The sequence below is a fragment of the Apodemus sylvaticus genome, chromosome 19 (assembly GCF_947179515.1).
Source record: "Apodemus sylvaticus chromosome 19, mApoSyl1.1, whole genome shotgun sequence".
Lineage (NCBI taxonomy): Eukaryota > Metazoa > Chordata > Mammalia > Rodentia > Muridae > Apodemus > Apodemus sylvaticus.
Window position 1 is genome coordinate 44254250 of NC_067490.1, and position 16703 is coordinate 44270952.

The 16703-nt window shown below is 47.3% G+C and overlaps 1 protein-coding gene across 1 annotated transcript in view; it reads right to left on the minus strand.

Moving 5' to 3' along the window:
• Positions 1-360: 360 nt before the first annotated feature.
• Fig4 (FIG4 phosphoinositide 5-phosphatase) overlaps positions 361-16703 on the minus strand; it is a 109845-nt gene continuing 93502 nt past the window's right edge. The window contains exon 23 of the mRNA XM_052164536.1: positions 361-934. Within this exon, the coding sequence (XP_052020496.1) occupies positions 757-934 (178 nt within the window). The 3' untranslated portion in view covers positions 361-756. The remainder of the gene's footprint in view (positions 935-16703) is intronic.

The window sequence follows — 16703 nt, forward strand, 5'->3', positions numbered from 1 at the left end:
AACTCTGTTTAGGATGATGCTTTGTTGAGATCTGGTCCATAAACACCTTAGAGCAAATTTCCTAAGAACACAGTTTTTTTTCCTGAGTAAGGAAATAATTTTTTTCCATCAAAATATAAAATTAACATATAAACCAAGCAGAATAAATTTAAAATGGCAAGAATAAAGAAAAGTACATTGCTTATTCTTTCTAAGAGAAAATACTTTGGGCTATTTTGTTACTGGGCTATTCCTAGACCTTGCCATAATTCCTGGCACACAGTGGATACTCGCACAAGCCTATCAACTTCATAAAGCAAAATTTCATGTGACATTTCATAATGTGAACTTTTCCTAAAATAAGACAAAAGCAAAACCAGCAACAGAGGCAGCCATTTCTTTATTATTTGTATTAATAATTTGCACAGTATAAAGGGTGAATGGTTTTAGATATGTAAGATTTAGATGGATTGATTTTTGAAGATTTTACTTTTATTATTTTTAATGTGTGTGCACATACATGTGTGTGTATGCACACCTGTGCATGTGTGTGCACACACAGGCACCTACTCGAGTATAGGTGCCTATAAAATCCAGAAGATAACACTGGATTCCTGTGGCTGGAGTTACTGAAGGTTGTGATATAGGGACTGGGGACCCAGAGCCTCAGGAAGTTCGTGTCCTTTACCACTGAGCTGTGGACCCCCAGATCCAGGACATCCCTTCTCACAGGTGACTCCGAACAGAAGTGGGTCTCCACTGTCCTCGAGGCCGTTGCTATAAGTAGCGGTTCCTAATGTACTCCCGGTACATGGCGGTATCCTCCTTGCCAAGGGGCTGCATGATGCCTTGGCTAGCCTGGATGTGGGCCTGGAAGATCTCTGTGGACTTCCTGTCGACTCTCGGGGGCTGAACTTCATAAATGTTGTCTTGCGAGAAAGCTGAGATGGGAGTTCTGTAAAAGATGTAAGACAGGGCTGTATTACGAGAACCACTCACCGCAACGTGGGCTTCACCAACCAAGCAAGGGCAACCCCTACGGTTGTTACTGCCTGGAAGACCAGGGGATAAACACTGCCTGGAGAGCTGTCCCTGATGCCCAGGCCGGGCAGAGGTCCCTGTCCCTAAGAAAATGTCAGCTCTATAGTTGGGTGTCCATCTGGCTCCCGCTGGAAGCAGCTTCCGTAGTGGCTATACCTCGGTTTTGTTTGTTGTCCTTGCAGACACTCGGCTTTTTAAAAGAAAGAATAAGTAGGGAATCGGTGGAGTGGGAGACAGTGATAATTCCAGCCAATCAGTGGACAACAGTAAACTGCTTGCTCAGTGTAGTGCACAGCCCAATACAAGTACTTAGCAAATAAGAACCACGGTTTATGTGTAATTTCTTACTTGAAGTTCCAAAATTCTAAAAGCTCTGACAACCAAAAGCTATACGGCCTCCTGAGACATGCAGCCCACCTAAAACACTATTCTCAGTTCTTGTCCATTCTACAACATGCAAAAACGTTAACATGCCATACATCAGGCACGGCCTCGGATCTTACTGGGGATATTAGTTTGAGGTAGTTGTGGACGGGTCAATGCTGTTCTTGTGAACCAATCCCCTAATGAATAAAGAAGTAGGCGGGACTTCCGGGTTGGACGGAGGTAGAGAGGAAGCAGGAGAGAGTTAGGTCCTTTTGAAATGGGGACAGCAGAGGGGTAAGATGTAGCTGCTAGAGCTTCCCGGTATCATGGCAGATTCGCAAGGATTCGCCACCAGAGGAATCAGATTTTAATAAGGTTTACAAGATTAGGTTCGAGTTGTTGTGCCCAGAGATTGTGTTACCATTGTTTCTGAACTAAGTTTGTGTTGTGTTTTCCTTCACATGGTGGCTCGTCTGGGTTCAAGAGACAAAGGTACAGCAGCATAGGTACCTCTACTCAAAAATGCCCCCCTCCCCAGCCCTGCACCTTGAGAGCAGCATAAAGAAGCTAGCCCAGGAAAGATGGGTGTGGTGAGCTGGCCCTGAGAGCTGGCCCTGCCTCCTGCCAATGGCAGCCCTGGGCGGCCTAGCCTGAGCACTGCTGGAGAGCTTGTAAGGGAGAGCCAGCAGGCTGACCAGCTCAGCTAGCACCCAGGCCCAGGTCTAGGGCTTGAGTTAGCCCACTTCCCAAATCTATATAATGTGTAAATAGTTGGGATGTGTGAAAGGGCCAGTCCTGCTGGTCCAAAGCAGCAGGGTCTCCATGACACAGGGCAACACAGGATGAACCTGAGGAGGCCTGGTGAGGATCCAATATTGATGGTGTCACAGAAGCCAGAGATCTCAAAGCAGACCAACGACTCACTGCAGTGAACATCTGCAAGTGAAGATGTGTGGATAGAGGGAGATACTGTGGGGCACACTGGGATATACCACAGCCTCCATGATGAGATGTTTTCTATGCTTTCTTTTCTTGGCTGTTGTTGCTGTTGTTGTTGTTGGTGGTGGTGGTGGTGGTGGTGGTGGTGGTGGTGGTGTGTGTGTGTGTGCATGTGCACATGTGCATGTGTGTCTTACTAGGGGGTGTGGCAAAGGCAGAGGGAAGATGTGGGGGATGGGAGATAAGCAGGACTGGGCTGCATGATATAAAACTCACAAAGAATCAATGCAAAATTTATTTAAAAAAATTAAAAAAGAATTCTAATCCATCCCTTGAGGAAGGCACTGACTCCAGAAAGGCCTTGTCAGACTTCATCAAGCTGGTGTGTGACACACCCTCAACTGACAGCCATTTAAACACCGTAGTTACTGCATCCTTCTCTGGGGACAGGCAGGCCCTCAGGGAATGAGTCAACTAACAAGACAGAAGTGGTACTGAGGATACACGTGTGTGCGGTGCGTGTGCTCAGAAGGTCAAGGAGAGGCCACTGATGAGGAAGGATGGAAAACTAAGGACATGGAGAAGGACTTGGACACAGGACAACACACTTCATCACGCGACCATCCTCCAAGACGGATCTTCATACTCTGGCAATCGTGACAACATTCTTCTGGGCTGGAGACTCAGCCTTGCTCCTGTGGGTATGGGAGGAGCCACAGAGGCACGGCCTATTTGCTTAGGTGGGCCTATGGAGCTAGGGGTGGGGAGTCTGTGGTTAGCCGTGGACGTCAGAAGCAGCTAGGCTGCTAGCATTCTTCTGGAAACTGGGCAGTGCGGTAACACAAAGGACAAGAGAAACTGTTCAAGGGCTCTGTCTTCGCAGGGCGTGCTGCACTTGATGTGGACTTTTCTTTCTCCTCTAGAACGCCATCAAGGTACAGACTGTGGAGATGGATGGCTCAGTGGGGGAGCTGCCGGCTCTGCCAGCAAGAGCGCCACAGTTCGGAGCCCCAGAATTCACATAAGCGCCAGGTGGGCACGGAGGCACAGTTCCAGCGTTGGAAGGAAAAGACAGGGGACCCCCCTTCCCCCAGAGCAAGCTGGCTGGCTGGACTAGCTGTAGCAGTGAGCTCTGGTTTTGATTTTGAGCTCCTGCCTCAAAGAATAAGGTTGAAGAGTGATCAAGGAAGATTCCTGATCCCACATAGACCTGCACATACACATGTGCCCTGACATGCAAACATGTATACACATAAGCTTAGACACTAAAGGAAGGAAGGAAGGAAGGAAGGAAGGAAGGAAGGAAGGAAGGAAGGAAGGAAGGAAGGAGGGAGGGAGGGAGGGAGGGAGGGAGGGAGGGAGGGAGGGAGGGAGGGAGGGAGGAAAGAAGGAAGGAAGGAGGAAGGAAGCCATCAAGGTGGCTCACAGAACTTGGCCTCTGTGTATAACACACACCATCCCATGATGGCTGGACTTTATAGGACATCTCATTGAAATAAAAATAAAAAAAACCTGGAAGGGATTAGTCGTTCATGGAACTAAGGCTTTTCATCTCAGGATAATGCATTTCAATTAAAATTTGGCATACAGTTTATGACACACATGTACTCTCATTTTAAAAGCATTCTAATGATTTCACATAATCTTAGACCGAGTCCTTACCAAAGTAATAAAACTTGAGCACAGAGTGATTCCTTTAAGGCTAAAACAATAAAAGGTGGGCTGGGGAGATGGCTCAGTCAGTCAGGGAAGTGCTGGGGAGATGGCTCAGTCAGTCAGGGAAGTACTTGGATACATGCACAACAGCCTGAGTTCAGAGCCTCAGTTAAAGCTGGACATGGTGATATGTAACCCCAGCCTGGGACAGAGCCGGGGCTGAGACAGGCAGATCCCTGGAGCTGTCGGCCAGTCAACAGGTGAACCCCAGTAAAAGCGAGGTGCAGAGCAACTGAAGAAGACTCTTGATGCCAACCTCTGGCTTTACACACATGTGCGAACATGTAAAAATATCTGTCCTCTCTCTGTCTCTCTATCTCTGTCTCTCTCACACACACACAAACAGAGAGAGAATGAGGGATAAGGGAGAGATAAAACGCAGGAGAGGAAGGAGGAGGAGGAAGAGGAAGGTGAAGGGGAAAGGGAAGGGGCAGGGGCAGGAGGAGGAGGAGGAGGAGGAGGAGGAGGAGGAGGAGGAGGAGGAGGAGAAGGAGAAGGAGAAGAAGGAGAAGCAGAAGGAGAAGAAGGAGAAGAAGAAGGAGAAGAAGGAGAAGAAGAAGAAGAAGAAGGAGGAGGAGGAGGAGGAGGAGGAGGAGGAGAAGGAGAAGAAGAAGAAGGAGGAGGAGGAGGAGGAGAAGAAGAAGGAGAAGAAGAAGGAGGAGAAGGAGAAGAAGGAGAAGAAGAAGGAGGAGGAGGAGGAGGAGGAGGAGGAGAAGAAGAAGAAGAAGAAGAAGAAGAAGAAGAAGAAGAAGAAGAAGAAGAAGAAGAAGAAGAAGAAGAAGAAGAAGAAGAAGAAGAAGAAGAAGAAGAAGGAGGAGGAGGAGGAGGAGCAGCTGCAGCAAGATAAAGGACCTGAGGCAGCTAAATCTCACTGTCTACCAGCTGGCCAGACTGTGCCTCACAGGACAGACACAGGGTTACTGAATGTCTGTGCTTACCATGTTATTAGGGTGGGTGGTTGAGATAATACACAAATCTATTGATAATTTTGCCTCAGAACAATACTGGAACTCTACAGTTAATTTAATTCAAGATGAGCAGCAAGGATTCTCTAATGGCCGGTTGTACTCGGTGCCAACAATTTTAAGCAGATCCTTCTACAAAGCGTTAGTCTTCGTTAGTCTTCAGAGACTGTCATCAAGTCAGCTACCGCCGTGACTCTTGGACTCCGCCAGCAGCACACGGCCCCCATTGGGCCAGTGTCTGGTCCTTCTCAGAGCTCTCACACACACAACATAATGTTTAGTTTTCACGTCTGCTTTGGAGGAGGGAAGCACAGGCTTTACACACTCTATCACTCAGATGAGTTATTTGTAAAACTGAACTGACGGTCCCTGTTCTCTCTTGGAACCTTGACCTTTGCATGGAAGCCCATGTGTATAACATTCCTGGCAAGCATAGCAGACATCCAATGGCTGTTCACAGACGCCATCTGGGAACTAAAACCTCATGAGTAGCCGGGGAAGAGGCCCTGCCATCCTAGTGGTAGTGGGGCTACAACAACCACAAACAGGGCCATGCGCTTCACCCAGCGACTGTGCTTTCTTATCAAGAAATACATTGGGAGTCCTCCCTCTGCTCTCAGAACCTGACCCACTGAACGCAAACTCACGGCAAACGATGACAAACTCTACGGACAGGCCATGCCAACCCTGGCTGGCATGGCTATACTGAGCAGCAGGTAGGTCAGCCCCCAACACCACTGCTACATCAAACAATAAAACTGCAGTGTTAAGATAGGTCCTGCTGCATCTGGGTCAGAAGAAAGCCCAAGGTATGCCCAGGACTGCTGGGATACCAGGGAGCAGGAAGAAGTGGACTCACAACGACCCTTTGTCTCCTGATCCAGTCACATGGAGCCCCTCACAGACCTAAGCTGTAGCTCAAGGTGGCCCGGCCAGCCAGCGGCCCCTGGGACCACATCATCAGAACTAGAGATTCTTGGCTCCTACCCCAGCCCTGCTGAGTCAAACATCTGAGGTGAGGCTAGCTCATGAGCCTACTGGATGATTCTAACACCTGGGGAAGCTTGGCAGCTCCCGGTCTATCATGGCCACCATCAGTTCTATAGATAAGACATGTAGAATGCTAAATAAGAGCTTGCTTAAATTCTTACGGTGATGGGAATGAAACTCAGGGTCCTGGACACCTTAGGCAAACAGACCACCACTCGGCCATACTCTACTTAAATGGTTTAGTTTGTAACTTGCTATTGATTCTTACAAGTTTCACATTGTGTACCCCAATCCCACCCATGGCCCATCCTTTCTTATCTGCCTTCCGTACTTGCGACCTCCCCACAAAAGAAAAAAAAAATAAGAAAAAACAGAAAACACTCATCATGCAAGTTGTAGTGTGTCACATGTGTTCCACAACATATGCTTTTGTCTACACGTCTTTACTTGCCAATGTTCACTGCAACGAGTCACTGATCTGGTTCGGGCCTCTGGCTTCGGCTATCAATACCGGGGCCTCACCAGGACTCCTCTCAGATAACCTCTTGTTACCCTGTGTCATGGAGATCCCACAGCTTTGGATCTCCACCCCTTCACACCCTCCAGCGGTGCACAGATGGGGTAGATGGCGGGGTGGGCCGACTCAAAGCCCTGGATGTGGGCCTGGGGGGGAAGGGTAGCTGAGTTGGTCAGCCTGCCAGCTCTCCGGCACCACATACCATGGTAAGCTTTCCAGCACTGCCCAGCTACTCAGGCAGTGATGCGGCCAGCAGAGGGAGGGGCCAACTCCCCTGCTTTCACACCCGCGGGGGTGGCTTGACCACACCCATGCTATCCTGTGGCAGATGAGTGGCAGGGACAGCTCTCCCATGCTCACCCGTGCTCCCGCCACCAGGGCCAGCTCTCCGGTGCTACCCAAGGGAGAGAGGTACAGAACCCTGATCGCCCAAGTACCAGAGCCAGTGAGGGGCAGGGCCAGCTCTTCCCAGCCCCCTGGTCATCAGCCTGGTCCCAGACCACGGGCAACTCAGACCAGGGACTTTCATGCGGTCTTTAGTTGGTAATCTGAGCCAAGGACATGGCCTTTGGAGGCACCACAGGCAGAGACTTCATCGTAGCCTCAGGTGGCAGCCCAGGCTACTCAGAACCCCTCTCCACCCTCGCGTCCCAGTTCCAGCTCACTTCATAGAGCACAAACCACTCCTCTCTCTCTCCCCTCTGTCCACCACACACTTGCTCACTGTGATGGCTCCGGCTGTGGGCAGGCCACACAGCTGACAGGGACCTGGGCGACTTCTGTGTGCACATACTGCATGGCGTGGCTGTGGGTGGGCCTCTGGGTGTCCCCTAAAGACCCATATCTTGTGGCAGCAGGCTGGCCCACCTTAGTACATAGCCCAGGCTAGCCTCAGATGTCAGAATGCTGAAAATTACAGGGGCATACCACCATGCCTGACTCAAACAGTCTTTCTTGATAAGGATTTTATCGTGCAGCTGCGCTACGGAACTTCTGAACTTACCAGCTCTGTGCCCAGCGTGTTAGGAGCACTGAACAATTTTAAACATGAACTTCCTTTTAAGTGACAAAAGACCACTAGCCCTACACTGGAGGGCACAGTTTAATGTTTAATTATAAAGACATGAGCAGCTATAGATTTACCTCTGATTTTCTAGTGAGGAGATTTTATTTTTATTTATTTAGTTATATATTTATTTTACTTCTCAATCGACATATGCATTTCCGAGGTAGGAAAGAAAACAAAATTCATACCCCTCAGAGGCAGCTGGACAGAGATGGGGTAAAGCTAAAAACTAGCACTGGAAGGACAGTCTCTTATCACAGTAGCAACACTGGTTGCCGGATTCAAACCAAACCAAATCAACAACACTAGCATTTAAATACCAAGCACTGTAGAAATTGTGAGGCGAACTTCTTTTATGGATTCCAGTACAGAGACCTAGCTTGTTAGTGCACTTTGACAACAAAAAATAAATTAAAAAATTAAAATTAAAATTAAAAAAAATCAACATTTGTCTCCCGGGCATGAATAGAGGGAATTTAGTTTTAAGCTTCTCACAGCCTCAAAGGGAGAAGACCTATTGCCCCTCATTCAAATGCCAGTTGTATTTTTAGACATAACATATTATAATTACATTGCAGATGCTGGCAGGGTATTCTGTATTTCCCCTCAAGTAATGTGCAGTCTTAGTTAGGATGTGCACTCATTCCTTTATGGGCTGCTTAGCATGCATTGCTCGGTGAGCGCTGGCGACATCAGCCTTAACTGTGGCTCTCACAGCAGAGAAGAGATACCAGGTGGGAATTCACCAGACACACCAGACACTTCGAGGCAAATCCTTACTGATGCCTTTAACACTCTTCGTTCAGTGGGGCTGCTTTTAACACAGCCATTTCTGATAAAAAGAAAAACAAACTCCACCTTATCCTCGAATGTGGAACTAATGGATGAGCCCTTTAGAGTTAATCCCTGTTACGGTGACTTTTCTAGCTTGCATATATGGAATAACCAGCACGTGTTCACTGTCGTGGGGCTGAGAGGTTTTCAGAATTCGGTGACATCAAGAAGATTCATGGTTAGCGGTTAGACTACTAGACAAAATTTGTTGGTTGAACTACTAGACAACACCTACATGATTTTAAGAATCACATTATATGATTCGTTTTGGCGTGTTAAAATCATACCCTTGCTTTGATCAGCATACATCAAACCTCACGTAGCATTTTCAGAAAATCTACTAAGAGTTTGATTCTTAAGATCCACTTCGCTTCCCAGTGCTCTGCCTATTGCTACCAAAACTTTCAGTATCTCCCACAACGACGTTGTCATCGTGGTGCTAGCATCCCATCTAATAATGCTTCCTTGTTGACCACATCATAGCCAGAAGACAGAGATAATATATTGAGGATCAAAAGGTGGTTTTGTTTGCCTCATTCTTTCTGGAAGAAAACCCTCATCAGGTCGAAACTATAATTTGGATCTACTAAGACACATAAGACATCCGTTATAACGAAGCAAGTCTTCGGCAAGCGCCTTAGTGATCTCTTTGTTGTGATCTCTGTCTTTCTCTCACAATCTCCATCGGGAGCTTGGAGCCCTTGTCATCCAACTGCTCATGCCGTGGCAGCGTTAAACACTTCCGACCAGAGCTTTGCCTGGTCTTCGGCGTCCTCAGGGATGCCAGCCTTCGGTGCGTGGACACTGTTCGCACCTTTTCCTCTGATATCAATTCCGGCTCTCCGGCTCTTTCGTCAAAGTGTGCATATCTTCTCAACATAGCACTCACACATTGAGCCTCGTCTCGAGTCTACCGAGATGGTATAGTGAAAATGGGGTCAGTCCTTTAAAAAAAACGCGCTTCTGCATCTAGCTCACGTTCTGAGGGCCAGGATACAGACACCTCGGTCCAAAGCGCAGCTCTCAAGTGCCCGTGTACAATGTGGCAGCAACTGGCCATGTGACGACTTAAATGGAATATATTTAAGATGATTTGCAGTATCACTTGCCACTGGACAAGTGCATGACAGCCGCGGGTGGCCGATGGCCACGGTTTAAGGAGGTGTAGGAGTGGGCCAGCGGCACTGCAGGATGCTACGTGTGGTGTGCTGTTCTGCATTTACTGTGTGTTTTTCCTAGAAATGCTTGGTTGGTGCTTTTGTCTCTGTAAGCTGTCATTCTTATATAAATGTGCACACGCACGGCACCTATTGCCACTCTGTCCATAACCACAGGGCTTCCCTGCTCCCCTCTGCTCACTCCGCACTACAGTTCACAGCCTTCTTGTCAGATCACCAGGTGACTCCCTGCTCCCCTTCAGAGTGACACACTTAAAACCTTACAAGCACAGCCTTGGGCATACAGTCTGAGCTTCGCTCTGTACAGATGACATTCTTACAGGGTCCACGCTAGCCTGTCTGGATCCAGTGGGGGCTGCTTCAAGCTCACCGAGTCCTCCTTAAGGACCCCACTTTTCTCCAAGAGCTTTCTGGCCATCTGGATCAACGAGAAGTTGCAGTTTTGTGGTATATGTGTACCAACATGCGCCCAGTCAACAACTTCTCCCGGGAGCCCTGGTTCCTTTTAGTAGGACTCTGACATTCTAAGACTGCAATGTAGGACTAGAAATTTTCATTATCAGGCCTGTGTGCATGTGTGCATGTGAGTGCGTATGTATGTGTATGCACAGCCATGTGGGTGTTCATGTGTGTGCTCTTGCACACCAGTGTGCATGGGTGCATGCATATGCATGTGTGTGTGTGTGTGTACATGTGGATACTTGTGTGTATGTGTACGGGATTATGGGTGTGGGTAGTTCGGTGCATGTATTCGTATGTGTTTGAGTGTGTGTATGCATGAGGGCATGTGTTTGTATGTACACTTGAGTGTGTGTGTTGTATGAGCAGCAGTGATTTTCTGAAGATGGCAGAGGCGGCTGGTTTTTGAGCCAGCAGCTGTTGTGACAGCTGGCTTCCTGACCAAGGCAATGCGGCAGTCCCTCTGACAGTCCCTCTGACAGCTTGCCATATGATTCAGAAAATGGCTCCTGGAAGCCTGGTTTTCAGTCTGTTTCTACTGCCCTGCCATGATGCAGAAAACCCCAGGCCCCAGACTAGGTCACTCTGTCCACTCTGCCTAGAGCAGATCCCACGCTTTCTGTGACTGACTCCTGCCCATTGGAGCCAGCAAGACGCTAAAGCACGCCCAGCCCCGCCTGCCCCGGGCCTCTTATCTCAGCTGAAGCAGGTACCAGGCTGTGGTAACTCCCACCTTTAGGCAGGCAGTCCACTTCTGGCAAACGGCAATAGAAATACTTCTTATATTCAAGCCACAGCCGCTGGTGTTTTTGAGGCTCTTTTTATATTCTCCTTGAAAACTCTAAAATTAAAATGCCATTTGTATTTTTTTTTACAGAACTTCTGGTGTCAGAGAAATGAGGCAGGATGATGGTTTTCCCACCTGAATCAGGTAAAAGGCTTCCCACTCAGGATGGAGTCTGTGCCCGGCATGGCTTCCCTGCACTGGCTGGACATATTACCTGCCCTGTACAAATGTGAACAAGATGCTCGCCCCAGCCACGCTTATTACAAACGCTGGGGAAGTGGCAGTGATAGCTGGGTGCGTTGTTTCGAGGGTTCTAACTAGAAGATTCAACAGCTATTTAATGAGAAGGTGCCTGGCTTTGAGCCCTGCAGGCAACAGGGGTTGGTCACCTTGCACAGACCACAGGGCTGTTCTCTTCACGGGGGGCACTTCTGACAACAAAGGGCAGGCGGCATCAAGCACAGACAGGTGTTTGCAAAGGGTGAAGTATGTGGTTGCTCCTAGGTGGGGCTGGGTTCTCCCTCAGGGCAATGTGTCGCCTCTGAGATGCAGACCATTAGGACTTGTGTCCCCTCTGTCCTTGCATTTCCTGGAACAGCAGCAGGTGTGGTATGTCACTCCTAGAAACACAACCCAGGGTGTGCAGAAACAGCCGTGTGTCTTGCCTCTCACGTGCAGGTGACAGGACCCTGCTCGTTTCCTTGACACCAGTTCCAATAATCAGCAGTAGGACAGTGATTAAGATACCATGAGGCTTCAGTATAACCAGATCTCTGGAACCCAAGAACTGGGACAAATTAAATTGTGGTGAACAGGGTGCTCCTTCTGTGTAGAAACACATTACAAAACAACAGAGCCTGCTCTCCCTCACCCCTCCCACTTGAACCAGCTCGAAAGCCCAGCCATCCCATGGACAGAAGTCTGCATACTGAGGCCGGCAGTCTTTGACAGGCTAGGGGAGCCAGAACTCAAGCAGCATTAGGGTGCACACTGCACGGGGGCAGCTGGGTGAGCACTGGGCACCCGTAAGGTGAGGTGGGCATCCTTGAGGTCGGTGACTCTATAAAGGAGTCACAGCCTGCATGGACGGCATCTGTACTAGAGACAGTCTTGGATGAGGGGGGATGGGAGGTTAATCACATATGAGGACTAACAAAATAAGCGGTAACAGGAGTCAATCTCCCTGTCGGAGAAGTCTAGAATAACATCCAGACACTTTGTAATAAAGCATCACTACCAGCCTACAGATGCAAATGTATTTGTTTGAATCTATAAAGATATTGGATATTTATATTACATAATTAAGATAATATATAATAGGCACATATGTATTCTCTGTATGGTTATAGATATAGATATAGATATAGATATAGATATAGATATAGTTGTAGATATAGATATAGATGTAGATATAGTTGTAGATATAGATATAGTTGTAGATATAGATATAGATATAGTTGTAGATATAGATATAGATATATAGTTGTAGATTTAGATATAGATATAGTTGTAGGTATAGTTGTAGATATAGATATAGTTGTAGGTATAGATACAGTTGTAGATATATAGTTGTAGATATAGATATAGATATAGTTGTAGATATAGATATAGATATAGACATAGATATAGATATAGACATAGACATTGATATAGATATAGGTATAGATCTGCATGTGTCCATGTGGCATGCTATTTGAGTTGGCCTGGGAATAGTGACCCTGCAGTAGCAATGGGTACACCTAGTGCCCAGATCTTGGCTTTAATATGATTTTCCACTAAAAAGAATCAGAAGCCCTTGGAGAAGTGACTGATTTCAAGGCTGGGACAGGCAAAGAACATGATGAGCTCAAAGCATCTTGTGCTAGAAAAGGGGGAAGATGAGGACATGTTCAAAGGACACGGGGCAGGCTGAAGGGACTCGGGTAGAATTGGGGACAATGTGAGTACCAAAATGAATAACGACAGTGATGAATTGTATCCCACTGAACATAAGTCAAGACTCATAGTGAGAAAAAATAAATATAATGACAAAATGGACGGCTTGATGAGTAAAGACTGCTTCTATAATTTCAAAGTCCTCGCTAAAATATTCATTAATTAAAACAGCAATTTCAAGCTGGGCATGGTGGCGCACACCTGTAATTCCAGCACTTGGGAGGTAGAGGCAGGCGAATTTCTGAGTTAGAGGCCAGCCTGGTCTACAGAGTGAGTTCCAGGACAGCCAGGGCTACACAGAGAAACCCTGTCTTGGAAAACCAAAAAAAAAAAAAAAAACAAACAAAAAACCCAACAATTTCACAGTAGAAGAGTTCAGAACATACTACTTTATGAAAGAAATAAGCATTATGAACAGGGGCACAATCACATCACGTATATAGCATTTCTGCCTGTATTCATGATGTATCTTAAGCCAACAGACGTTTACCCTGTCTTAGGATATGGCTACTCATATGGAACTAGTCAGGAACTCACGCAGGAAGGGCCTATCTTGGTTCTGGTTCAAGGTCTCTCACAGGGTTGCTACCAGCTCGCTGGCTATAGCAGTCATCAACTCAAGACCCCCCTGGCGTTGGGCATCGGATAAGCTAAACTCATTTGCTTGGTTGACACAGTGGCCAGAGGCTCTAGTCTTTTCTGTGTCTGTGCACGGGGCTGCCTTCAGTGTGAAAGCTTGCTTTCCCCAAACAGTGACCCCACAGATCACTTGAGAACCCAATCATTTCTCCTCTACACACTTGGTTAATAATCTGGATTTTAAGTCACTAGCAAAGGCCTATGTTTCAGAGGCTTAGGTTGCCACCTTGGATCCCAATAGGAGGTAACAGAACCTTGAGGAAAGGTGGGGTCTAGTAGGGGTCCTGGGTAAGTCGGGTGCACAGCAGGGACTATGCAGCCCCAGTCCCCTCCTCCTGAAGCAGCTCTTCTGCCACACTCTGCCACCACCATGCCTTGCTTCACAGGTAGATCATGAACTGGAGCTTTTCAGACTGTGAGCCAAAGGGAACTTGTCTCTCTACAAGTTAATGGTCTTCGGTATTCTGCTCTAGTGATAGAAAGTTTGGCTAAAACACTCCTGGCCAAAGAAACCCCCATGGTACAAAGTTGTAGGGATGATACTAGGCTGTGGATAAATAAAAGTAGGGCCAATCTGAGGGCTTGCCGCCATACTTGAGTACAATCAGAGTAAACTAAACCCACGGCCAGTCTATGAAACAACTGACTGTATTTGTCAAAGTGTCAAGGTCATAAAAATAAATCAAGAAAGGGTAGTGATGTCTTTAGAATAAAGGAGACTTTAACAACTAAATGCAATGTGAGGTTCTAGGCTGGACCTTCTCCTGGGCAAGGATGTTACCGGGACAACTGTGAGCCCGGATGAAGGCACAGCAACAGGCTCACACCTAAGGTCCTGTGAACACTCTATGGTGATCTGCCCCACTCACCCTCACCGACTCCAGAGCCCTTCAGCTGTGGCCCTTCTTGGTGTGCCTTCTGCTTGCTTCTTGGATGTGCCAAGCTGGTCCCTGCCTACCCCTTGGTGTATGCCCTCTGCACTGGACATGCTCCTTATAGCAGACTTCTCTCATGTCACATCTCAGCTTAGCTCCCCCAAGAGATCAGCACTATGCACACTCTAATAATCCCAGCATTTGAGAGGCAGAGACAGAGGCAGGCAGAGTTCTGTGAGTTCTGGGCCAGCCAAGGCTACAGAGTGAGATCCTGTCTCAAACAAAGACACAAACAAAAATACGAAACCCCAAACTAAACACACAAATGAACAACCTAAAATAGTGTTGGGCTCTTGCCCCAACCACTTTCTCCCATGTCCTTGGTTTGCCAGTCTTCAAGGCATTTGCTCTAACATGAAATTGTCTTGTGTATGATGTTACTATTCATCCTATCTGCAAGCCCCTTCAGAAGGATGCTGAAGGACTCACATAGTGTTAACCTTTACTGTCTGCCCAGTGACAGTACCTAATACATTGTAAGTACTTAATACATAGCTAGTGCATAAACGAACTACCCACGTTCCGCTTCAAGCCACTTATAATCCCAGCTAGACTTGTGACTGCAATCTTGACAATTATACATTTTCAGAAATTACTTGTATTAAAGATCACTTTGCCCAACCTCAGACCAAATGAAGAGATGGTACAACATTGCCCCAAACAACATATCTTTCACTTGAATTCTCTGGGTAATGCAAGAGCAGGCGTCTCAGTGACAGAGACTCTCATATCACCCTGGGCAGCGCTAACCAGCAAAGATGTTCTTTTCAGGAATCTTAAATCTTCATCCTGATACGTTCCACTTACTGGTTTCCAAATCAACATAAAGACTCTGCTTTACCTCACCGTGGTTCAAGCATTACTCAAGGAAATGATCACATGACTTCTAAGCCTCTTTTCTGAGATAAGCACCCTGGGCTATCTCAATATGAAAAATTAACAAGCTGTGAGCATGAGCCTGGTCTGAAAAAGAAAATAAAAGCTTCCTGGGCACCTTATCAGAGAGCTCCAGGACGCGGGTCCGTGGGCTTTCAGAGAACACGGTCCCATTTCTCAGGGCTGTCGTTCTGCTCTCTGGAACAGCTGGCTTCTCTGCCTCATGCTCTTTCTGATACTGAGCGAGCTAGAATCTTCACAGCCAGTCAGGCTCGTAAGCATCCTCCCGGAGACTTACTGTTTTCTAAGCACATTTATGGCTCTGTATTTCCTCTGCTGAACACATTTTCCATTCTAATCAGAAGAGAGAAAACCCGTGTGGTGTAATGGTTCGCTAATGAGCTTTGTGGCAGGGGCTCTTTGCTGAGGGCATTAAGCAATTCATTTCATGACTGTCCTGTGAAGGAAAAGCCATTTCTCATTGCCTCTCCTTTGGGCATTCACTGTGTTCGAGGCGCAGGAGGGTGGGCCGCTTCTGTGCTCACACGGACAATATTTTAGTGACAGTCAAGTGTCCTCCACTGCATCTTGCAGAAGAGAGAAAGCCATCAGTGGGTATTACTGAACAAAAGGGTGAGCAGCTAAGAAATGCATTAGGAGGTACAGCTCACAGAGCTGAGGTTCTCGTGTAAGCCTGCACCTCACAGAGGGAGCCAGGCTGGGACGGGCAGGGATTCTGCTCAGCGGTGGCAGTGCGGGTCCAGACCCGAGTCCTGACCCCCAGAATCATCATGCTGCCTTTCTCAATGGACACTTGGGCAAATGAACTGCAGTTAACTGGCCACGCATGGAGGACTTTTTGTTCGCTTTAATTTGTGTTTAACAACGAACTCACGGTGGTGGTCTTGCTATGTGTACACACTATAAATAACAACTTTAAGCCAATCACAGTAAATCATGCAGTAACGGGTTGACATGTAACCCAATCCCGTTCGCCAGAACACAGGAGAGGAAGTATGCTAGAGGGCACTGGCACTCCTTGTTCCTGGGCAGGAGAATGAAGCCCACCCCGCCTGAGGCTGCAGGAGGCTGTGACAGTGCCCCAGGAACACACAAGGCTGCTGGTGGCCCTGTCTGTGCTTTTCAGGGAAGACAATAAATGATTTCACTGTTTGAACCAGAGGACTTAGGTGCTGTGGTAACTGAGTCTAAAAGCACTCTAAAAAGTCCAGGGAACTTTGGGAGAAACTTTATCAACACAGCATTTGCTTCCTTTGCTGTGTAGAGATTTTTTTTCTAAGCATTGAAAATAAATGAAGACTTCTACAGTTGTGGAGATGTCATTTGCTGGGAGGAGCTATCTTAAGGGCCTTGCAGGTCATTCTGTATATGTAAAGGTCATGCAATAGAATCTGACAAGTGCTTCAAAGGTTTGCAATGTGGAACTGAAACTATATGGACTGATGAACTCTCCACATTCT